Source organism: Dendrobates tinctorius, unplaced genomic scaffold, assembly GCF_039654945.1.
Source record: "Dendrobates tinctorius isolate UK_male_01 unplaced genomic scaffold, ASM3965494v1 ptg000010l, whole genome shotgun sequence".
NCBI classification, from domain to species: domain Eukaryota; kingdom Metazoa; phylum Chordata; class Amphibia; order Anura; family Dendrobatidae; genus Dendrobates; species Dendrobates tinctorius.
In genome coordinates this window covers 11,557,262-11,582,184 of record NW_027361678.1, presented here as the reverse complement: position 1 = coordinate 11,582,184, position 24,923 = coordinate 11,557,262, and the positions used below count along the sequence as shown (strand labels likewise).

The 24,923-nt window shown below is 45.5% G+C and overlaps 1 protein-coding gene across 3 annotated transcripts in view; it reads right to left on the bottom strand.

Annotated features, from left to right (window-relative positions):
- Nucleotides 1–23: 23 nt before the first annotated feature.
- The window catches only part of DLST (dihydrolipoamide S-succinyltransferase), a 44,135-nt gene continuing 19,235 nt past the window's right edge, over nucleotides 24–24,923 (bottom strand). For all 3 annotated transcript variants that reach the window (XM_073586921.1, XM_073586930.1, XM_073586911.1), the window contains exons 2-15: nucleotides 22,317–22,344; nucleotides 22,196–22,244; nucleotides 21,696–21,751; nucleotides 21,554–21,628; nucleotides 5,982–6,037; nucleotides 5,793–5,904; nucleotides 3,526–3,660; nucleotides 3,334–3,413; nucleotides 3,163–3,260; nucleotides 2,959–3,089; nucleotides 2,813–2,886; nucleotides 2,581–2,664; nucleotides 2,039–2,206; nucleotides 24–728 (exon numbers count right to left, since the gene is read on the bottom strand). In XM_073586921.1, the coding sequence (XP_073443022.1) occupies nucleotides 594–728; nucleotides 2,039–2,206; nucleotides 2,581–2,664; nucleotides 2,813–2,886; nucleotides 2,959–3,089; nucleotides 3,163–3,260; nucleotides 3,334–3,413; nucleotides 3,526–3,660; nucleotides 5,793–5,904; nucleotides 5,982–6,037; nucleotides 21,554–21,628; nucleotides 21,696–21,751; nucleotides 22,196–22,244; nucleotides 22,317–22,344 (1,281 nt within the window). In that variant the 3' untranslated portion in view covers nucleotides 24–593. The remainder of the gene's footprint in view (nucleotides 729–2,038; nucleotides 2,207–2,580; nucleotides 2,665–2,812; nucleotides 2,887–2,958; nucleotides 3,090–3,162; nucleotides 3,261–3,333; nucleotides 3,414–3,525; nucleotides 3,661–5,792; nucleotides 5,905–5,981; nucleotides 6,038–21,553; nucleotides 21,629–21,695; nucleotides 21,752–22,195; nucleotides 22,245–22,316; nucleotides 22,345–24,923) is intronic.

The following is a 24,923-nucleotide window of genomic DNA, read 5'->3' as shown; positions in this document are numbered from 1 at the left end:
ATCCTCCATCTCATCGCACTCTGTTTATATTTAAGGGTATTTATTTTATATTCTTGTAAAATCAAAAAAAGTCTTTAAATAATGAACTGCGCCCGGGGCGACGCTGCTGGTGCCAGGACCAATAGTTAATAGTTGTGCCTGCGGGTAACGGTGCCAAGACCCAGCGTCAAGGCGATACCGAAACTAGAAAGGTTCTGATGCAGCTCAGTCATTCGGCAGACATAAATATAATGGTGGCATTCAGGAGCATTTTCTGAAGGTTCAGGGCCTGCAAGAATACAAGCAGCAGAACGTCCTGTAGCAGCGGGAACCTACAATCCACCAGACATCGGCACCTTATAACGGGGCCAGCAGCTCCTACTCGTTGCTAGTCACGATCATGTCACCTGGTGTGTCTAGAGACACGAGCAATGGCCACCAGTCGCATGGTCAAGTGACGATGTCTCCTGAATTATAAGTGTCCGCAGCTGTAGGACGTCATGGAGAAAGACTGAGCCTCAGTGTGCAAGAGAGAAGAGTCTGTTCGCAGTGTCCCCTCCAGAGATCATCCTTATATGACGACACAGGCAGCACTGACACGGGCAGAACAGCGCTCAGAGGTCCAGCAGCAGGACGCGTGGATCCTCCACTACTGACTTGATTTTGCGTAGGAATAGAACAGCTTCTCTCCCATCAATCAGCCGGTGATCATAGGTCAGGGCCACATACATCATAGGACGCACCTCAACCTGCAGGACAAGAGCAGACAGTGAAAGAAGTATCAAGGACAAAACCTTCCCTGCCAATCAAGGACGTCAGAGCAGCGGAGAGGACTCGGAGCCCTTCTTCCTGGATGCATAAGCACTAGGTACGCAGCTCCTACACTAGGCAATAGGAGCACCTATCTCGCAGGATGCCCCAAGCATTGGGCCACTATGCGTCCATCTCGCAGGAAGCACCGGGGGCCACTACACGCCCATCTCGTGGGATGCACCAAGCACCGGGGGCCACTGTGCGCCCACCTCGCAGGATGCACCAAGCAACGGAGGCCACTACGCTCCCATCTCGTGGGATGCACCAAGCATGAGGGGGCACTACGCGTCCATCTCGCAGGAAGCACTGGAAGACATTATGCGTCCATCTCGCAGGAAGCGTTGGGGGCCACTACGCGCCTATCTCGTAGGATGCACCAAGCACCGGAGGCCACTACACTCCCACCTCGCAGGGGGGGGGGGGGGGGAGAGACTACACGTCCATCTCGCAGGAAGCACCGGAGGCCACTACGCGTCCATCTCGCAGGAAGCATTGGGGGCCACTACGCACCCATATCTCATGGGATGTACCAAGGGTCACTACATGTCCATCTCATGGGATGCACCAGGGGCCACTACGCACCCATCTTGCAGGATGCACCAGTCACCGGGGGCCACTACGCACCCATCTTGCAGGACGCAACAATCACCGGGGGCCACGACGCACCCGCCTCGCAAGAAGCACCGGGGGCCACTACGCACTCATCTTGCAGGATGCACCGTACACCAGCCAGGGGCCACTACGCACCCATCTCGCAAGATGCACCAAGCACCGGAGGCCACTATGCTCCCATCTTGTGGGATGCACCAAGCGCCGGGAGGGAGGGGGAGCTACACGTCCATCTCGCATGAAGCACCGGAGGCCACTACGCATCCATCTCGCAGGAAGCATCGGGGGCCACTACGCGTCCATCTTGCAGGAAGCATCGGGGGCCACTACGCGCCTATCTCGTGGGGTGCACCAAGGGCCACTACACGTCCATCTCACGGGATGCACCAAGCACCAGGGGCCACTATGCACCCATCTTGCAGGTTGCACCAATCACCGGGGGCCACTATGCACCCACCTTGCAAGATGCACCAAGCACCGGAAGCCATTACGCGCTCATCTTGTGGGATGCACCAAACACCGAGGGCCACTACGTGTCCATCTCGTGGGATGCACCAAGTACCGGGGGCCACTACGTGCCCATCTCGCGGGACGCACTAGGTACACAGCTCACACAATGCAGTCTCTGTACACTCACCTTTCCGGCCACGGCCACAGGACGCTCGAAGATGCCGTGCATCCCTAGTATAGCAGACTGGGGGGGGTTGATGATTGGGGTTCCGAATAACGATCCAAACACTCCTCCATTGCTGATGGTGAATGTCCCTCCATCCATGTCTTCTATGGCCAGCTCATTCTTCCGTGCCTGATGGAAATAAGAGTCGTCCATTATGAGACAGACACAAGGGCCTGTATACAGGTCTGGTGGGTGGAGGCATGCCTGTTTTGTCATCTCCCCTTGCTCCCTAAGCAAACATGCGGCCCCACACCTCAGAGGACTCTCGCAATTGCAGCGTTCTTCCCACCCCTCCCTGGAAATACACAGATATTCACTGTACCACCACCCGCACCACCTGCTACCCGGCGTTTATCTAGGGTCGGTGTATGATTAGCAGCACAGATCTGTCCATTATCAAAACTATCATCACACAGATGAGAATCACTGGTGTGAACACAGCCTGGTTCTTGTAATTTGGGGGTTTTAGGCATCGAGGCACGGTGAGGGGCGACGTTCATCACCTTTTCTCCAAGCTCAGCAATTGTCCGTTCAATATCTGCAAAGTTCATGGACTCCACATTCCTCAGGACCGGAACCACAAGACCCTGATGAACAAAGAGGTCGTAAAGAAAAAGGCAATCAGTACAAAAGAGAGAGTGCAAAGAAAAAGAAAAGAGAAAGACAATGAATAAGAAGGGGTGCAAAAAAAAAAAAAAAAAAAGAGGATCAGAAGAGGACAGAGGGGTCACGTACCCTGGGGGTGGAGACGGCCACGCTGATATCAATGTAGTCCCTGTACACAATCTCCTTGGCTGAATCATCGATCACTGCAAGAGATGGAAGGTCAGTGATGCCAGGCTTGGGGGCCACCAGCGGGCACAAAGTGTGCAGCTACTCACCCGCATTGACAGCTGGTTGGTCCTGGAGGGCAAAGGCGGCAGCCTTAACAAAGGCAGACATGAAGCCAAGCTTCAGGCTGTGCTTCTTCAGGAAGGCATCTTTGTGCAGAGACCTCATCTGCTGGATATTACTGCAACGCAGATCGGCAGCATGATACAGAGGTCCCAGCGCCTCCTTTCCCGAAACACATTAGGGGCACTCACCTCATGTCCACCTCGTTGAAGGTGGTGAGCATTGCACAGGTGTTCTGCGCCTCCTTCAGCCTCTGTGCAATTCTCTGTCGCATTCGATTCATCTTGACCTGGGTTGGATGGGTCAGACTGAGAACAAAGTCTCATTGCACACGGCATCAGTCACCGGGGACAGTAACTTACCCTGTGCTCAGCACGCGCTCCGGCAGACATGGCACTAGGGGGCAAGGTGGGAGGAGAAGACGTCGGCTTTACTGCAGACACTGAAAACAGAGAATGGTAAAAGTCTGGTCCAAAAAAGCACCTCCTCCCCAACCAATCCACAAGCGCACTTGAACAGACCCTCCCACCTGTTCTGGCGGCTGGGACACTCACCAGGCTTAGTCGCCAATGGCTGCGCTGACACTGGTGGCACAGGAGGGATAACAGTGGGAATTGGTGCAGCAGGGGCAGATGGTTGAGCAGCAGCTGGAGGTGCTGCAGTCTCCGTAGGTTTAGTCTTGGCAGCAGCTGAGTGAGAGAGTACATGTGGTTGGGGTTTCACAGCGTAGAATGGACAGGTGATTTGGAGAGCAAGTTGGAGAGTGAGTGGCATAAACCGAGAGCCAAGTATGAAGGTGGAGAAGGGAGCACAGGGGTGAGGAGAGAGAGTGGGTCAAGGGGAAACCATGACGGAGGAGCAGGGAGTGAAAAGACGTGGGGATCCAAAGATGGAAGTGAAGCAGGAGACCCAAGAGTGAATAGAGAGTGGGTCTAAGGGAAACCAGAACGAAGGAGCAGGGAGTTCAGGTGTGAAGCAGGGAGTGCAAGGGCAAGGGGAGCCAAGCGATAAGGTGGAGTAGTGAGCACAGGGGTGAGGAGAGAGTGTGTCAAGGGGAAACCAGGACAAAAGAGCAGGGAATGCAAGGGTGAGTGGATCCAAGGATGGAAGTAAAGCAGGGAGCACAGGGGTGAGGAGAGAGTGGGTTAAAGGGAAAACAGGACGGAGCAGCATAAAGCAAAGGGGTGACGCAGGGAGTGCAAGCAAATTCAAGGGGAGCCAAGGATGAAGGTGAAGCAGGGAGTACAGGGGTGAGAATACAGAGGATCAAAAGAAAACCAGGATGGAGGACGGAGGAGGAGCAGAGGTAAAGCAGGAGTGAGGGGAGCCAAGGATGGAGGTAAAGCAGGGGCGAGGGGAGCCAAGGATGGAGGTAAAGCAGGGGCGAGGGGAGCCAAGGATGAGGGTGAAGCAGGGAGCGCAGGAGGCGAGGGGAGACATGGGTGGAGGGAGAGCAGGAAGCATAGGGGTGAGGAGAGCTGGTCAAGGAAAGCATATGGAACAAAGGGGAACCAAGGACTGAGGAGCAGGAAGGGTGAGGGGAGCCAAGGTTGGCGGTTAAGGCCCCTTTCACACATCAGTTTTTTGCCATCAGTCGCAATCCGTCGAACTTTGAAAAAAAACGGATCTGGCAACTGATGCCGCTGGATCCGTTATTTTCTCATAGACTTGTATTAGCGACGGATGGCCTCACGTTTCATCCGTCGAAAATTGTCTGTAGGCCAGAGACAACGGTCAGCCTAACGTTTTTTGTCTGTGTTGAAAAATCGGACAGCGTAATTATTTCACTAAAATGATTTTTAATTAATGTGTGTGTGTGTGTTTTTATTTAACCGTTTACTACTATTGGATTAATAATGGATAGGTGTCTTATTGACACCTCTCCATTATTAACCCATCTTAATTGTCACCTTGCAATTGAAATGTGACATTAACCCCTTATTAACCCACATGCCACCGCTAAAGGCAGTGAGAATAGAGAGGCTAAGTGCCAGGCTGGGGTGGTTGGGGGCAGATGTTTGTAGCCGGGTGGATAACCATGGTCCCCTTCCTTGGCTATTAATATCTGCCCTCACTCACTGGTTTTCCCTCTCTGGCGAATAAAATTGCGCGGGAGCCCACGCAATTTTTTTCTGCGATTATAGCCTTAAATTTAACCCCTAGAGTTCCAAATTTTTCCTAACACAAACTAATAAATTTATTGAACACTGACATATATAAATCGTTTTGATATGCTATGATTTACTAAATGCAAGCCATGTGTCATATGTCAGGTTCTGTAATGATTTTATAGAAGTCAGCAATTGATTTAGCGGCTATTATGCTATGTAGAGAGCTCTACGAACTTAGAATACACTATTGTACTAATCTATTCTGTTGATTCTTTATTAAACATGTCAGTGTGATTTTACTGTATCAGAGCATGGTCAGTTGGGGTAACAAGGTACAAAATTTTGGTTAAAATAGTAAAAATTCATGGTTTAAAAAAATGGATCCGTCGAAAAACGGAAGAAAAGGATGAAAAACTGATGCAACGGATCCTTTTTTTTTTCACAGGATCCGCTAGTCTGATCCGTTGAAAAAACGGATAAGTCGCATCAGTTTTTCACAATCTGCGACGGATCCGGCAATCTGTCGAGCCAACGGATTGTGACTGACGGCAAAAAAACTGGTGTGTGAAAGGGGCCTAAGGGAAGAGGAGGGAGAATTTGGAAGCCAATAAAGGGAGAAGGAGCCAAGAATGGATAGTGGTGGTGGAGTAAAGAGTGTAGAGACAAGGAAGGAGGATGGGGTGGAGAAGGGAACTAAGGACTGCAGGTACCTCCAGATTTCCTGAGGACAAACAGTGGGGTGCCACCCTCCACCTTGCCTCCATCGGGCACCAACAGAGCTTCGATCACTCCTGCAGATGGGGCCGGGACTTGTACCGATGTCTAAGAAAAAAATGGGAGGTTAGAGCATCATAAAGTAGCCAAAACTTTGGAAGGGGCTGCAACAAGTGGATAATTACCTTGTCAGTCTCAATTTCACAAACGACTTCATCTTCAGCCACGGAGTCCCCAACCGCTGTGGCAGAGAAGGGCGTTAGTGGAAGTCTTAGCCCCTTAGTGACTAAGCCTATTTTGACCTTAATGATCAGGCCAAAATTTTTTTTTAAGTCTGACCAGCGTCACTTTATGTGGTAATAACTCTGGAGCTTCAACATTTCACAGGGATTCGGAGACTGTTTTTTTCGTAACATATTGTACTTTATGTTAGCGGTCAATTTAGATCCATATGCTTTGAATTTGTGAAAATATTGGAATTTGGGTGAAAACTTTGAAGAACTTTCGAACTTTAATTTTTATATTCTTAAACGAGATAGTCATGCTGTACAAAAGAATATTACCCATGTATCTACTTTACATCTGCATCATTTTTTAAACAATTTTATTTTGTTAGGACACTAAATGGGTTAAAAGTTGAGTACCAATTTTTCATATTTTCCAAGAATTCACAAAACCTGTTTCCTTAGGGTCCCATTAAGATTTAAATGGACTTTGAGGGGCCGATATACTGGAAATTCCCCAAATGTGACACCATTTTAAAAATCGCACCCCTTAAATACTTCAAAACTGTTGTCAGGATTTTTTTTTAACCCTTCAGGTGCTACAAATGAATTAATTCAATATCGAATGAAAAAAAATGTAATTTTTACTATAAAATGTTGCATTACCCTAATTTTTTTTCCAGTTTTACAAGAAATAGCACAAGAAAATGGACCCGACTATTTGTTACCTAGTTTCTTCTGAGCGCTCTGATACCCCACATTCGGCCAGAAACATTGGCGCAACAGAGATCGGAAGAGAAAGGGGAACATTTAAATTTTGGAACGCAAATTTGGCCGAAATAGATTGCGGATGCCATGTTGCATTTGCACGACCCCTAAGGCGCCCAAACTGCAGAAAGCCTTACAAGTGACCCCACTTTGGAAAGTACACCCCTCAAGGATTTTATCCAGTGGTATAGTGAGCATTTTGAACACACAGGTATTACACAGAATAATGATAACATTAAGTCGTCATAATGAAAATTGTCATTTTTTTCACTAAAATGTTTCTTGAGCCCCAAATTTTTCAAGTTTGCAAGAGGCAAAACTAAAAAGTGGACTGGAAAGTTTCTTACCCACTTTCTTCTGAGAGTTGAGATAACCAAAAAAGTTCTTTTTGGACATGCCAGGGCTCACAAGGGAATAGGAGACATTTGATATTTGATGTGAAAATTTGGTTACAACAAATTACAGACACCATGTCTCATTTGCAGAGCCACTGATGTACCAAAAAAAAGAAACCCCCACACTAGACCCATTAATTAATCTGGGGGGGTGTTGAGATTGTTGAACCAGCGAACACGACAATACCAATATGTGGTCAAAATCTGCTGTTTGGGCACATGGCCTGGTGCAGAAAGGCTAGAGTGCCATTTGATTTTTATTGAGATTACAGAGATATAGATATATATATAGATAGGTTTTTATTTTGTTCCTTTTACACTTTTTAGTAAAAATGCAGTTTCATAAAAAATTTCTTTTGTCGCCATTATCTGAGTACTGAAACTTATTTTTGGTGAACAGAACGGTATGAGAGTTTATTTTTTGTGTGACGCATTAGATTTTTTGGTACCATTTTTGGGCACATAACATTTTTGATAGCTTTTTACTCACCGTGCGGTAAAAGTGATAAGACTGATTTATTCTTTGGGTCTGTACGATTACAGCAATTTGTCCTTTTTTATGCTTTGTTATTTTTATGGTTTGTTTATTTTTACAGAATAAAAATATTTTTACAAAAATTGATTTGTTTTTGCAACCTCATTTCTGAGAGATCAACTTTTTTTTTTTTTTTAGTAGGAGCCATATTAGGGCTTGTTTTTTGCGGCATAGTCATTTATATTATATTTACATAGGTCTTTTTGATCATTTTTCATTCAACATTCCATTTTTGGGGAGCAAGTATGATGAAAAAGCAACACTTGTAGCTTTTTTTTTTTTTACAGTGTTCACCGTACAGAATAAATAACGGGACACTTTTAGGCTGTGTTTAAACGTTGCATTTTTTTTCGTGCTTTTCCCGCGGATTTACCAAAAAATCCACTCAAAAAACGCTTTAAAGAAGCTTCCCATTAATTTCAATGCATTTTGCACTTTTTGTGCATATTGATGAGGTTTTTACTACAAAAAAAAAAAAAACATTTTGCGGAAAAAAAACGCAGCATGCCAATTTTGCGGTAAATTCCGCATTTCTGGCTATTTTCTATGTGTTTGGGGACGCTCCGGAAAAAAATCGCAGCAAAACCGTGCGGAAAAACCCGCGCATTTTCTGGGAAGGAGTCCGGTTTTCATGCAGAAATTTTCTGCGTACGTGTGCACAAACCCTTATAGATCTGGTCGTTCTGAACGCGGCAGATACCAATTATGTGTATGTTTACTTTTGTTTTAATGCAAACGTTGCATTTTTAGTGGCCAAACAATTTTTCATGATGTGTGCGCTTGTGTGTATTTTTGAATACACACTTAATTTAATTTTACTTTTGTTACTTTTCACTTAGTCCCACTGTGTGACATGTATATTTTTGACTTGGAACGCGCGTCTCATGCACTGCAGAACTTGTGTAACACGGGGCCTGAGACCTGTCAGTGACTGGTTACAGCTGGATCTCACTGTACTGTACCTTGGGGTCAACATATGACATTGGGTACCATACAGATACCGGTGTCGTAATTGACAGCGGTACTTAAAGAGTTAATTGACCTCAGTCTGTCCCAAAACAGGCCAGGGCAGAGTGACAGCGGTCATGCTGTTGTTACCCGGGTGTGCGCCATTCACTAATTCCTTTTGAAAACAATGATGAGAGAATAAGGCCCCTTAATGACAGCCATTTTAAGGCGTATTAGCAGTAGTTAAGGGCAGTTGTGGGGATGGGCTGAGTACACGGGAAGACACGCTTGCGCCATGATCAATAATCTGCACAAACCTCCTCACAACTGAGGACGGAGCAGATCAGCGGTGGCCTTAGATGATTGGATCAGTGATCTCATGAACACTCATCAGTGATTATTGAAACTCTTGAAATCCAAATTCACCAGGCTCAGCAAGTTTTTCCTTAACATTTGATTTGCAATGTATAAAGTCACCGTGAATCCCAGATAATCCAATTGCACTGAGGAGACGTATGTGGCATTGAGGTCCAGTAGGGTCTCCAACCCCTTTCAAAATCTAACACAAACACAGACTTGGTAATGGCAAAGTGACAAACACAAAAACGGATTTTAACCAGTAATATCCAACAGACCATTTAATCAACACAGTGCAATGACCTTTTACGCCTTTAAAAAAAAAAAAATTAATAAAATCCTTCCTTGTGATTTGTCAGACCGCTCTGACCAGAACCTGGACTCCAACTGAGTCTCTGCCATAGGTAACATCAACCTACTGTGACAGACAAGTGATGTGCCATATATTTCCTAACGCCCTCCATTTCCTCCCCTACACTTCATGGAGGCAAAGGAAAGCACTCGTGGTCTACATTTGGAATACTGCCAGGATGGCCGATGCGAGTAATGGTGCTTAGAAAAGTAGACCAGCATCACCTAAATAATGTGGTTCTGTGACATACACCAAATAAGCAATAAACAGCAATAAAGAAAATGGTGTAAAATGGCAATAGTTCCCATACAAAATGGCAAACTAACTACCATACAACATGGCAAACTAAGTACTGAAAAGTAGAAAACTTTAAATAACCATAGTGAACAAAAGACACTAAAACACATTATAACCAATTAAAAAGCAAAAACAAATGTTTTTGCAAAAAAAAAAACAAAACAGGATATTCAACATGCAATATATATGTGGAAATCCAAGCAATCTCCCTATAAATACATCAATTTGTATTTGTGAACGGAGAGGATAATATGGAGCCAAAAAATGGAAGGATAAGAAATGAGTGAAAAGACTCCAATCAAAAATCACACCCAAAACCCATAGGTGAAAATCATATCAGAAAAGGGAGACAGATGAAAACAAGTAGCAGAAATACCAGATCCAGTGTAGTTTCATGACCTCATGGCACTAGCCAAATACATATATGAAAGAAAAAGGGACGCAGCGGTGAGCACCACACGTTTTGCCGAATGCAGTGGCTTCTTCAGGGTAATGTTTGGTGCTGCTGCTAGAAGCTCCCACGTTCTTACACGGCTATGGGTATATTGCTGTCCCCTCTTGTAACCGTACAGTTTCTACAACACTTAACCTTTGACAATATGTTCAATGTCAATTATTCAACTTTTGCCAAAAAGGAGAGACTAAGAAATTTAAGGGATGCACAAGGAAAATGCAAAGTGTGGCAGCAGGCCGCAGCATAGGTGTGGCGTGTACGATGGCACTGTGTTACCAAGGTTTTGTCCCTCGGACAATTTTGAGTGTTCCTGATAGATTTTTTCATGCTCATTTCAGAAAGGACTTCAGATTTTTCTTATCACGTAAGGTTTTTGAGAAATGATACGAAACATTGTAATATTCTGTTACAATCAGGGCTGTGGAGTCGGTAAGCCACAGTTGCGACTCTGACTCCCTGATTTTATCAGGCTCCGGCTCCGACTCCTTCATAAATGGCCAATTCATAACAACAAATTTACTGTTGTAAAATATTAAACATCGTGCTTATTCAGTTTCTCACCATCATATAAGTAATCAGACCACTTACAGCAAAAACTACATTTATTAGAATACAATTAGAATATAGCAAATAACTTTTATAAACTTTTCTAAACTGTAAGTAAATATGCAATAAACACTTATGCAGTTAATAAGAAGAAATCTATAAATTTGTCCTCAGAAAAAGTATTGCCTCTGTCAGATCCTCCTTCATGGATGCCCTCAAATCTGATCTAATTATTTTGAGAGCAGAGAACAACCTCTCTACACTAACTTGTGTTGGTGGCAAAGCAGTAACCACTCGGGCAACATCTCTGACAATGTCAGGATACAGAGGAATCGCTTGTTGCACTGTTATTTTTGATGAACGGTCAAATTTCTCAATTTCTTTTAGTGCACATGAAAAATTCTGCTGAAATGTACTGGCTGTGTTCCTTGATGGGGATGACTCTTCTATGCGGGAACGCTTTGCACGGTCCTTGTGATCCAAATATTTTTCGAAATTAAATTCTTCATCAGTTGATGATGAGGGTGAAGATGTGGCAGGACGACCAAATTCTTCTTGTTCCTCCTGACTGTTCTGCAACCCTTTCATCCTTACTGCTATTTCATACAGAGCTTCTTTTCCTTTACTTAGCTGTTGATCATCTAGAAGAATCCGATGCATTGGGTCTACATAAACAGCTGCCAAAAGAATGTTATTTTGTAATAGTAGCTCCTCTCTCCGTTTCATTGATGTAGCAATGCCACTTGCAATTAACCCTCCTCTTTGGGACAGGCGAAACATCAGGTTCTTCCACTCCTTTAAGAAAATACCTGGAGTTAAGTCCTCTGCTTGTAATTTTTTAGTCACTGTAAATGGGTGCTCTAGCAATTTTTCCAGCTCAGTCACCTGATTCCACTGACTTTCATTTAGCGTCAGTTGAGTTTAGCCATGTCTACAAGAAAGGTTTTCAGTTCAACCAAGCGCTGAATCATTAAGTAAGTACTGCCCCATCGTGTGGCTTGATCAATAATTGCCCCTTTTCCAGCACGTCTCTTCAAAATTGAGTCAACTTTAGGGGTTCTGGCAACAGTAGCCAATTTTCTCACCTTGCCAATCAGCGCAGCAGCATGTCCTTCTTGCAGACTGTCTCTTATAGCCAGCTGTAGCGTATGCACAACACAGCGCATGTGATGAATGAAAGAACATATTGACACAGTTTCAACAAGATCATCTAAACTATCATGTTGCTGTTCATCTGAAGCAACTTCAGTTTGCTCCTCAGTTACAATACTGTGTTCCTCTATTTCTGTGTCTGTGGACCCAGAATGTTCTTCTAGCTGCTGGTCACCATCATTACTCTCATTCATTAGCTTAATAGTACTTATCATATTTGAAGCATTGTCAGTTACGACAGAAAGAACTTGCTCTTTTTTAAGTTCATAGTCTTGCAGAACCTTTTCCACCAAGACCTGGAGAAACTCACTGGTGTGATGAGCTTTGGTGTCTTTTACTGCCAATGCCTTGGTAACTATTTCATTTTTGTCACAAACAAATCGGACATTGATGGCAAAATAGTTCACTCTGTGACATGTGCAGGCATCCATTTTAAGAAACAGAAAGCGTCCCTTGAGAGTTTTTTTTAAGTTCTTCCTTTTTTTTTAAAAAGCTTCTTCGTTTACTAATTTTCTAATACTCTATCTCCAGAGAAACACCAAGCTTGCGGGCCATTTCCCCATTCAGACACATAAAAGCTGGTCGTGAAAATAATGAAATAGGCACACTATCCTTTACAACAAGCTCTATGATCTGTTTTTTAAATGTATCTACTGTCATTGTCACAGTAACTTTGTCACTGACAAAATATCTTGCAACTGATGGCTGCAAAGTTCTCTGCTCCTTTGTTTGGCTGGAAGAGCTGGGCACTGGTTCATTGGTTTGGATGCAGTCTTTCTCATCCACTGCTTTCAGTACTTCTGGATGAAAGCGCTGTAAATCAGGGTTGTGGAGTCGGAGTCGGTGCTCATTTTGGTGGAGTCGGAGTCGGTATAAAATGGACCGACTCCGACTCCTAAAATATATAATAAATTGGGTACAGTAATTCAATGCAGGATGTGCTGAATATTTTTTCATAGGAGTTTGGGAAAGTTATGAAATGTCCTATAAATGGCTGTTATATTCCTGATCTAAGGCTACATTCACACACAGCGTTTTTCCTGCATTTTTTGAGGATACGTTTTTCAGTTGCAAAAGCAGATCATCTTTTTAAAAAACTGCATCACCTGAAAGGTTTTTGAGCTCATAGATAATGTTTTCAATAGCAAAAGCAGATTAGAAATCTGCTCTATCCATATCTGTCTATCCATATCGTATCTGTACCAAAAAGAATGAAAACCGGGTAGTACACCAATATATATTCTGTTCTATCTAAATATCTTGATTATTGGATCATAAAAATGATTAAATGTCTGAGGTTCACATTGTACTACAATAAATTTTTCACTTAAATATAAGCAATATGTGTGGGAGCCGGAGTCGTGGAGTTGGAGTCGGTGTAAGGGAAATTGAGGAGTCGGAGTCGCAGGTTTGGCTTACCGACTCCACAGCCCTGCTGTAAATGTCTCTTTAGATTAGAAGCTCTGGTAGGAGCATTTTTATCTTTGCCTGAATATGCACTCATCTTGGCTTCACAGCATTTGTTTTCGTCTGGATCATTTGTCATACACTGACAGACATAATGTTTTCTATCTTGAGTGATGGTGAAATGTTCAAATACAGCTGATTTAATGTGATGCTTCTTTGACATTCTCAGGTTTTTAATTCTGCATTCACAATCCAAATGACAATTGTTTTTCCTAAAAACAATTGTACAAAATTATTGCCAGGTCGTACAACTGATATAGTGGTCAGTAATACTGTTATTATTCCTCATGCACTCACAGTTAACTGATGCAAAGTTTGTTGAAAGGATAATACTTCTTACAGTCTTCCTCTTCTGAGTAGCAGGCAGCTGTGAGATGCTTGGAAGACGCACACCTAGTATGATCTAGTCTAGAGGAGGAGCTTTACTACTAAGAATTTGCAACACATTTTCACTTTCAGTTTCATACATTGTAAGTAGGGGGGTTGGGGCAGCATGAGGTTAACCAAGTATAAGATTAGATAAGGGCAGTGGAGAACAGTGACACACAAGAAGTAAGAAATGTCTATCTCCAGCAGAACTGCTTATCACTGTTGTTCATTGTTTGATAGAACATATATATTTGAGTAACATTTATAAAATTCATATGAAAGTTCAATTATGAAATATTAATACATTTTTTTTAAAGCTGGAGTCGGAGTCGGTACATTTCTACCGACTCAGACTCCAACCAAAACTAACTCCGACTCCAACTCCACAGCCCTGGTTACAATTCTAAAAATATGAACTTTTTCTGAAACAGAATATTCTGAATTTTCAACTGAAATAACAAATCGCTGATCTACACATATGCAAGCACTTATGCGAATTCCGCGCAGGCGCAGTGAATCATTCGGGTGACTGTGTACGGAGCATACCACATCTCCTAGGCATGGGAGGAATCAAAAGAAAATACTGACATACTTAGAGCATGGCTGAATGGGTCACGACCTTCAATGCAGTTCGCTGTCCCAATGATATGGAGAGAGCAGAGAGATCATGTAACAGATTGCTACTTCTGCCTAAAGCCCCCGTCACACACAACGATGTCCCAGCGATCCCACCAACAATCTGACATGGATGGGATCGCTGGGACATCGTTAGACAAGCCCCAGAGATTAGGACCAGCGACGATGGTTTCTAATGTAAACGTCGGATATCCAGGAGCCGCAGCTCCTGGATACCCGCTGTTTACCTTGGAAACCGGCGTACACGCTGGTTTCCAAGGTAAACATCGGGTATCTAGGAGCCGCACACTCCTGGATACCCGTTGTTTACCTTGGAAACCGGCGTGTACGCCGGTTTCCAAGGTAAACAGCGGGTGTCCAGGAGCTGCGGCTCCTGGATACCCGACGTTTACATTAGAAACCAGCGTCGCTGATCGCTGGTCTCTCGCTGCCACACGCAGTGATGCGTGCTGGGCAGCGGGAGACCAGCGATCAAAAACGGCCCAGGCCGATCGAGCACGATCAGCGATAACCGGCAGGGGGGCCGGTCGCTGATCCCCATCACACACAGCGATCTCGCTGATGTGTCACAAAATCAGCGATCTCGCTAGCGAGATGGCTGTGTGTGACGGGACCCTTACAAATGTAACAGGATATTCAGCAAAGAACAAGAAATCAATAGAACATCAATCTTCTTTCAGCCATAAGACCGATGCCACACGATGAAAGTCTTTGTGTTCCAAAGCCGCCAAAGTATGGACAATGGAGGACGACGAAGATGAACTAGCAATGTCAGTGGAAAATGAAACTTCTGCAGACCCAGACTTTGAACCTTCTACATCTAATCCACATCTGTTCAGTCAAGCTGATCTGAGTGACTTGGTCAGAGGTTTGAAATTGTGAAAGAGGCAGGCAGAATTATTGTGATTAAGGCTACAAGAACGGAATCTCTTATTACCAGGAACAAGAGTTTGTTTTTCTTGCAGTCGTCAAGAAGACCTAAATTTTTCAACGATGTCGACAATTTAACCTTTTTGCAACAACGTCTTGGGATTGTTTGGTGCTCTTGGATGCGAATATGACCCGAAGGAATGGCGATTGTTCATTAACTCGTCAGTTTTAAGTCTGAAGGCTGTTTTACTACACAACGGAAATATCTATCATTCTATACCTATTGGACATGCCGTACACATGAAAGAAATATAAAAGAATATGGTGATACTGTTGACCCACATTAATAGAAATTATAACTGGAACATATGTGGTGATCTTAAAGTTGTTGCACTTCTTCTTGGACTGCAGCTTGAATATACCAAGTATTGTTGTATTATTTGTAAGTCATGCGCGAGAAATGCACTATTTCAGAAAGGACTGGCCACTCCACGAAAACCTGGTTGCTGGACAGAAGAATGTTAAAACATAATCCTCTCGTTGATCCAGCAAAGATATTTAACCCTCCTTTGCATATTAAACTTGGGCTTATGAAGAATTTTGTCAAAGCAATGAACAAAGAATCGGAAGCCTTTTCTTACTTGCGACAGAAATTTCCAATAAGTGATGAAAAGATTAAAGAAGGCATTTTTTGCCCACAGATCAGAGATATAATGAATGACAGTAGCTTTGATGATCTTTTGCAAGGTGCTGAACAAGTGGCATGGAGAGCCTTTAAAGAGGTGACCTTCAACTTCCTTGGCAACAGCAGGGCACCGAACTTTGAACAACTCGTGGACAACATGCTTACAGCATATCATTTGATGAAATGCAATAGGTAACTAAAAATGCATTTTCTACATTCTCACTTGGACTTTTTTCCAGCCAATCTTAGTGGCGTTAGCGATCAACACGGTGAAATTTCACCAAGACATTGCGCTGATGGAGAAAAGGTACCAGGGAAAGTGGAGTACATCAATGCTGGCTGACTATTGCAGGAATCTTATTCGAGAAGCATCTCACACGGATTATAAACGAAAGTCGTCTGCAAAAACACTTTTGCACAATTGCTTTTGCTACTGACATCGATGCACATGTATGTAGTGCCTCGGACGTCATAAACTGTTGTTTCTTAAAAACCTTACGTGATACAGACTTTTGAAGCACATATTCGTGTTCAGCATATCAAAATCTATAAGATACAATAAATTTCTCAGGGGACAAGAACTTCCCTGAAATGTCAAAAGAGACTAGAAAAACAGGTGTGCAAAGCCAGAAGATTGGAGACCGGGCGAAAGCCACAAAGATCACAGAATATGCCAAGGATTTAACCTGTAATGATACTGATTATAAAGGAATTGCCACTAGTAACAGTAAAAAGGGTGTTAATGGTTTCCAGTGCAAGAAAAGGGGAAGCAGTTATAGGAATGGGTTAATTACTTACTGCTGCAAAGATAACAGAATAAGCCAAGGATTTGTCTGGATAATGATCCTGATAGTACAGGATTTCCACTAGTAATAGTAAAGAGGGTGTTAATTGATTTACAGTGAAAGAGAGGGGGAAGCTTCTGGCATATTCTGTGATCTTTGTGGCTTTCGCCCTGTCTCCAATCTTTGGACCTACATCTCTCCTTATAGTACCCTTAGTAAGTAATATACCATCCAGCCTAGATATCATTAGGAGGCACATCCAGCCATTAATTCCTACATGTTTCTTCATTCAGCTAGGCAACATAAGTGATTGATGCACGCTTGACGTTCTAAACCCTATGACAGCTTTAAGCCACGCTGTCTCTCAGGAGCGCTACACAAAAGAACGTCAACACTTTTTACTCAACATGTAAGTGGATCCACCACTCCCCCTTCATTAGTACAACAAATTTACTATACTCAAATCTATTTTAGGTACCAAAGGTGAGGTACCATCCATAGGCAACTTTGCACCACCACGGTTAATTCAAACAAGTGTTTCAACTAGCCTATGTACAGTGCCTACAAGTAGTATTCAACCCCCTGCAGATTTAGCAGGTTTGATAAGATGCAAATAAGTTAGAGCCTTCAAACTTCACACAAGAGCAGGATTTATTAACAGATGCATAAATCTTACAAACCAAAAAGTTATGTTGCTCAGTTAAATTTTAATAAATTTTAAACATACAAGTGTGGGTCAATTATTATTCAACCCCTAGGTTTAATATTTTGTGGAATAACCCTTGTTTGCAATTACAGCTAATAATCGTCTTTTATAAGACCTGATCAGGCCGGCACAGGTCTCTGGGGTTATCTTGGCCCACTCCTCCATGCAGATCTTCTCCAAGTTATCTAGGTTCTTTGGGTGTCTCATGTGGACTTTAATCTTGAGCTCCTTCCACAAGTTTTCAATTGGGTTAAGGTCAGGAGACTGACTAGGCCACTCCAACACCTTGATTTTTTGCCTCTTGAACCAGGCCTTGGTTTTCTTGGCTGTGTGCTTTGGGTCGTTGTCTTGTTGGAAGATGAAATGACGACCCATCTTAAGATCCTTGATGGAGGAGCGGAGGTTCTTGGCCAAAATCTCCAGGTAGGCCGTGCTATCCATCTTCCCATGGATGCGGACCAGATGGCCAGGCCCCTTGGCTGAGAAACAGCCCCACAGCATGATGCTGCCACCACCATGCTTGACTGTAGGGATGGTATTCTTGGGGTCGTATGCAGTGCCATCCAGTCTCCAAACGTCACGTGTGTGGTTGGCACCAAAGATCTCGATCTTGGTCTCATCAGACCAGAGAACCTTGAACCAGTCTGTCTCAGAGTCCTCCAAGTGATCATGAGCAAACTGTAGATGAGCCTTGACATGACGCTTTGAAAGTAAAGGTACCTTACGGGCTCGTCTGGAACGGAGACCATTGCGGTGGAGTACGTTACTTATGGTATTGACTGAAACCAATGTCCCCCACTGCCATAAGATCTTCCCAGAGCTCCTTCCTTGTTGTCCTTGGGTTAGCCTTGACTCTTCGGACAAGCCTGGCCTCGGCACGGGAGGAAACTTTAAAAGGCTGTCCAGGCCGTGGAAGGCTAACAGTAGTTCCATAAGCCTTCCACTTCCGGATGATGCTCCCAACAGTGGAGACAGGTAGGCCCAACTCCTTGGAAAGGGTTTTGTACCCCTTGCCAGCCTTGTGACCCTCCACGATCTTGTCTCTGATGGCCTTGGAATGCTCCTTTGTCTTTCCCATGTTGACCATGTATGAGTGCTGTTCACAAGTTTGGGGAGGGTCTTAAATAGTCAGAAAATGCTGGAAAAAGAGATAATTAATCCAAACATGTGAAGCTCATTGTTCTTTGTGCCTGAAATACTTCTTAATACTTTAGGGGAACCAAACAGAATTCTGGTGGTTTGAGGGGTTGAATAATAAATGACCCTCTGAATAAACTTTTCACAATTTAAAAAAAAATTAAACAAAGAAATAACATTCTTTTTTGTTGCAGTGCATTTCACACTTCCAGGCTGATCTACAGTCCAAATGTCACAATGCCAAGTTAATTCTGAATGTGTAAACCTGCTAAATCTGCAGGGGGTTGAATACTACTTGTAGGCACTGTATATGGTCAAAACAACTGTACTCAATGCATCTTATTTTATTCCAGGTACCAGATCACGGTGCCGCTGTTGAGCATTGCATACCTTCTCATACCCATTGGTCGTCACCAATATTCTAAAGGGGGTTTTACACTAAACGATATCGCTAGCAATATCGCTAAAACGTCACTACATTATAGCGATATTGCTAGCGATATCGCTATGTGTGATACTTACCTCCGACCGGCTCCCCCGCTGTCCATCGCTGATCGCGCGAGAATGTCCGGCTCCATTTCTCGTCGGGCGCTTCCTGCTGTGACGACGAGCGACGCTGGACGCGGGCGGAGGACGTCTGGATCGCTGTGTGTGAATGGCAAGTATCGTGCACTGCGTCGCTGCTGCATCGTAGTGAGGTCTTTCTGTATGAAAGCTCACTAGCGATCATTTAGCGATGCACCAGCGATCCTGACCGGGTCGGATCGCTGGTGCATCGCTAAATGTAAAAGGGCCTTTACTCCTCTAAGCATTACCAGTGAGTCCTGTTCTGTTTTGCTTGCACATATATAATCTCCCCCTTGGTTGGGGCTATCTGATTGTAAACTTTTTTAGCGCTGTGTTTCACTTTAATATTACAGTTATGTAAAAAAAAAAAAAAAAAAAAAAAAAAAAGGGGTCTCCGCTACCTGCGCTCACACATGCCTCCACTGGACCAGTGGTGGAACTTCCAGAGCCTGACTCCGGAGCAACAAGCCTGAAGCCTTTCTTCCAGGAGACTGGGCAAGGCCTGGGTAAGCTTGATCTTCTACTGTCCTGTCTTCAGTACAAGGTTTCCCATCAAGGACAGGAAACCAATTGCCAATTGATGCGGGGCAGAGCTTCCGCACTGTTACTTCAGATTTCCTGTTATTGATGGGAAGATCCCTCTCTCAGGTGGTGCTGTCATGGGTGCAAGGAAAAATAGTTAGGTACAAGACCTCACAACGAGGTACCTTCAACAAGGCGCTGAACTAATGTGGTGTGTGCGGATGTAAAATCTGACTAGTCAAACAGATGTGCAAAAAAATAACGCACACTGTGGGGCTAATGGCCGCAGTCACACGTCTGCATTTTGTCGAATTTACTTTTTTTTTAAATTACCGTATATACTCGAGTATAAGCCGACCCCCCCTAATTTTGCCACAAAAAACTGGGAAACTTATTGACTCGAGTATAAGCCTAGGGTGGAGAATGCAGCAGCTACTGGTAAATTACAAAAATAAAAATAGATACCAATAAAAGTAAAATTAAGGCTAGTTTCACATTAGCGCTTTTGAGCGCAGCGACGGCCTGTGCACGGCCGCGGCTAAGCCCCGCCCCCTGCTGCGCCTCCGCCGGTAGCTCCACCTACCGGCGCATGACGCTGCATGCGTCCTGAGTCCCCTATCTTTATCACTGGGGGGGCGCAGGCCGTGCGCAGTATGCGTTTGGCGGCGCATGCGTCCTTTTGAAGGCTCAGCGCACGCGCGGGCCAAGAAGGCTCAGCGCACGCGCGGGCCAAGAAGGCTCAGCGCACGCGCGGGCCAAGAAGGCTCAGCGCACGCGCGGGCCAAGAAGGCTCAGCGCACGCGCGGGCCAAGAAGGCTCAGCGCACGCGCGGGCCAAGAAGGCTCAGCGCACGCGCGGGCCAAGAAGGCTCAGCGCACGCGCGGGCCAAGAAGGCTCAGCGCACGCGCGGGCCAAGAAGGCTCAGCGCACGCGCGGGCCAAGAAGGCTCAGCGCACGCGCGGGCCAAGAAGGCTCAGCGCACGCGCGGGCCAAGAAGGCTCAGCGCACGCGCGGGCCAAGAAGGCTCAGCGCACGCGCGGGCCAAGAAGGCTCAGCGCACGCGCGGGCCAAGAAGGCTCAGCGCACGCGCGGGCCAAGAAGGCTCAGCGCACGCGCGGGCCAAGAAGGCTCAGCGCACGCGCGGGCCAAGAAGGCTCAGCGCACGCGCGGGCCAAGAAGGCTCAGCGCACGCGCGGGCCAAGAAGGCTCAGCGCACGCGCGGGCCAAGAAGGCTCAGCGCACGCGCGGGCCAAGAAGGCTCAGCGCACGCGCGGAAGATGGCAGACACCTACTCCTATTCATGAAAAAACTGCGGACGGCGGCCAAGGATGGGGAGGCGGCAAAGATCCGAAACACCGCCCATCGGACCGGACAGACCTCACTTAAATAGCCCACCAAAACCAGGGGACAGATTCCCTTTAATTGTGATTGAAATCTAACAGGACAGATGCAGCTCTACCATCACTGAACAGTCACCTCCCCTAATGATTACTTCCAAATAACTACTCATGTTCTTTACTGTTGCAGTTATACAGCACATTTGCTGAGCTCTAATAAACTCACTATCCAAATTAACTATAAAATGTCTGCTACATTCCCTGCCTCACTTTTAGAGAGGCTCAGACAGAACCATCTGATTGGCAGAGTCATACTGTGTAATGTGACAGCTGAAAGGAATTACAAGGAGGCTACAGCTCAGGTGGTGCCAGTTTTCTGTGTCTGATGCAATTTTGTGCAATGTGTAAGCAGGCGCAGTGCATCCTTTTAGCAAATCACAAACTGTTCAGACTTGCCGGACATTCAAATGTCATAAAATTTGACTCAAATTCGATTTGCATGAAAACAAATGTCATCTCTACTGATCAGTGATTACCATAGCCTGCATATATCACTGCCCCGGGTGACACTTACAGGACCCCTCCGCCACCACCTATAATGCAAGTCATATCCCACAATCAGCACCCTGCAGAGATCATGTCACTCACCCTTCTCCCACCTGACATCTCCTTCTGTGACGGACTCTGCGAATGCGGGGGTGTTCACAGTCAGCACGTCCTGCCCTGCCAGAAAGAGAGGGAGATTAGTTGAAGAGGACAGGAGGGTCGAGCCGCCGTGTACAACACTTACTGCAGACCGCTGATGTCCGGTAAAACCTGGCAGCATGGAGGCTAAAAAGAGAGACACTGCAGAGAAAAGAATCAGAGACCAGCAATGCTGTGATTGCACCAGTCCTCCTATCTCACCCCCGTATGACACAATACCCCATTATCCACCTGCGACGTGTTCCACACAGGTCTTCATGACCCACATCCCGCACAATGCACAGGTCCCCCTTCCCCACCAGTCACACACACAGGTCTCTCACCCCCTCCCCCCAGATGCAACCCACACAGATCTCACACATCCCCCCCCCCCCGCAACACACACATACACCCTCCCCCCGCAGGTCTCGCTCTTCCCCTCCCACCCTGAAAGGTCTCTCTCTTCCCCCTCCCGCGCCCACAGGCCTCTCCCCACCGCGACCCAAACAGGTCTCTCCCCACCCCCCCCACAGGTCTTCTCATCCCTCACGAGACCCTGACAGGTCTCCCCCACACAACCATCACAGGTCTCCGCCCCACACTTACGGGAGAATCCCACGATCGTTGGTGGATAAGACACGGCTCACCGCTATCTCTGAAAGACAAAACATTTGAGAGACTGAAGGAGAAGAACAAGAAGAGCGAAAAGCAGAAGAGATCTACTCACGTATGACAGGACGAGCAGTCTTTGGGCCCTGCAAGAAAGGAGAGAATGTCAGTAACTTGCAGACACAAAAAACAGCTTGATAAGATACTGTAACCAGCTATAAAGGACAGGTGGAAAAACCCACCAACAGCCATAAACACAACCAGGTGGGGTGGTGTGAACATAGGGTATATTAAGTTCCTATATTAGAGGTATGACAGGGATGCGACGGGAAAAGGGACACACATGGGAGGTATGGGGGAGGAACACACATGGTATCACGACACTTGTCAGATCTCCCAGGACCAGGGGCTCCTTCCCTGTCCCTAACGCTAAGGGTGCCCTAGCTCGCACTCTTCCCCAGATTGCTTCTCATGGTGAAGACACCGGGGCAACGTACCTTGACTTAGCTCCTGAATCTGCCCTCAGTCTGTACCCTTCCTCCACCCAGGGAAGAGGGGAGTAGTAGTGTACCATAATACACCACACAGACTAACAAGGAAATACGAACATGGGAAATGAAAAATACCAAAATTACAAATATACTCACATAAACAAAAGAGGTAAACACCGGTGAGTGAAGGATGGGGTTAAACCAAAGTAGGAAAAGAAAGAATCACACACTCAAAACCTAGCAACAGTTGCATAAATCCACCAACCGCCTTCTCCAATAACTAACAGCCTTCAGACATGCAGCAAAAACTTGTTCTGACAATGAGTGCTTGCCAGGGCCCAGGAGATGGGAGTGGCTAACAGTGCACAGCTAAGGCCTGTTTCACACTTCCGTTTTTGACCATCAGTCAAAATCCGCCAGATTTTTAAAAAAACGGATCCGCCATTTTTTTCTGCGGATCCGTTTTTTCCCCCATTGAGTTGCATTACTGGCGGATCGCCATCCGTTGGATCCGTTTTTTTGCGGATCTGCCAAATTTTTTTCGGCCGCCGACATGCCTGGACGGACCTTGCAGCGTTTTTTTCCACTGCAGGATCCGCATTTTACAGTGCGCATGTCCGGAGGAAGGAATTCACTCAGAATTTTAACCCTGAAATCCTGGCGGACGGAAAAAATTCTCTCTCTCTCTCGGACTGCGGTTCCTTTAAAATTCTGCATTCAACGGTCCGTTTAATTTTGGCGGATTTTAACTGACAAGAAAAAACGGATGTGTGAAAAAGGCCTAAGGCCTCTTTCACACATCAGTTTTTTTGCCGTCAGTCACAATTCGTCGAATTTTGAGAAAAAAAAAGGATCCAGCAACTGATGCCACTGGATCCGTTTTTTTCACATTGACTTGCATTAGCGACGGATTGCGATGGATGGCCGCACGTTTCATCTGTCGTTTGACGGATCCGTCGTAAATTCTTTGTCCGTCGGACGGAGACGACGGTCAACCTAACGTTTTTTTTCTCCGTCGGAAAATGGGATGGCGACGGATCCGATGCTGTCTGCTAGAATGGACGCCTATGGGCGACGGATCCGTCACATGACGGAATCTGGCGAATGATTCCGTTTTTTTAACTGAGCATGCTCAGTTTACCTCTTCTCACTGGGGTCAGCTGATGGGACAACTGATCCCATCATCCGACACCTACTACCACGAATTGCAGTGAAAGCAGGAGCGGCAGATGGGAGTATTTATCTGCCGCTCCTGCGCTGAATATCTAATATATACAGCTCAATGTGGGTGTGTATGTATGCATGCATGCATGCATGCATGCATGTATGTATGTCCGGGATTGGCATCCGCACTGTCGCAGCTACAGCCACAAAATTTGGCACAGTCACACGTCTGGACCTCGAGAGCGTCATAGGCTATGTTGTGAGGCAAAATTTTAACCCCGCACATTCCAATTCAAACAATTTTGCCCCTATTTACATAATGGGGAAAAAGTGAAAGGAAAAGTGTTGGAGGCAAATTGACAGCTGCCAGATCAACAAGAACAAGAGGGACTTAAAGAATGAGAGCGATGGCGCCAAAGAGTATATACCGCACAGTTGATAAGGTGGGGCCCTGACATGGGATACTCACCACACACGAGGATATGAACACACACACAAAATGCGTCACACACTACCACGTGCTTCAACACATATACCACCCTCAGCACACATTTCACCACACATACACCAACCTCGCCACATAAAAGTCGCCACTCAAAACTCGCCACTCTGTCCCAGAGCTGTTTAAAAGATGAAAAATGAGCTGTGATTGGTTGCTATCAGCAACAGTTTTCTTTGTAGACAGTTGTGGTAACTGAGGCCTATTATTCTTATCATTTCTATGGTGTTATCTTCCTTCTGTAAAGCTGGAAATAACACAATTTATTACTGTGCCAACACAGACCACCCTCTGACACAGACTGCAGGGGGAGCCCAGTATCACACAGGATAGGATTAGATACACAGCTCAGCAGTCAGTATCACACAGGATAAGATTAGATACACAGCTCAGCAGTCAGTATCACAGAGGAGAGGATTAAACACATAGCTCAGCAGGCAGTATCACACAGAATAGGATTAGATACACGGCTCAGCAGTCAGTATCACACAGAATAGGATTAGATACACGGCTCAGCAGTCAGTATCACAGGATAGGATTAGGAACACAGCTCAGCACAGTGTCATACAGG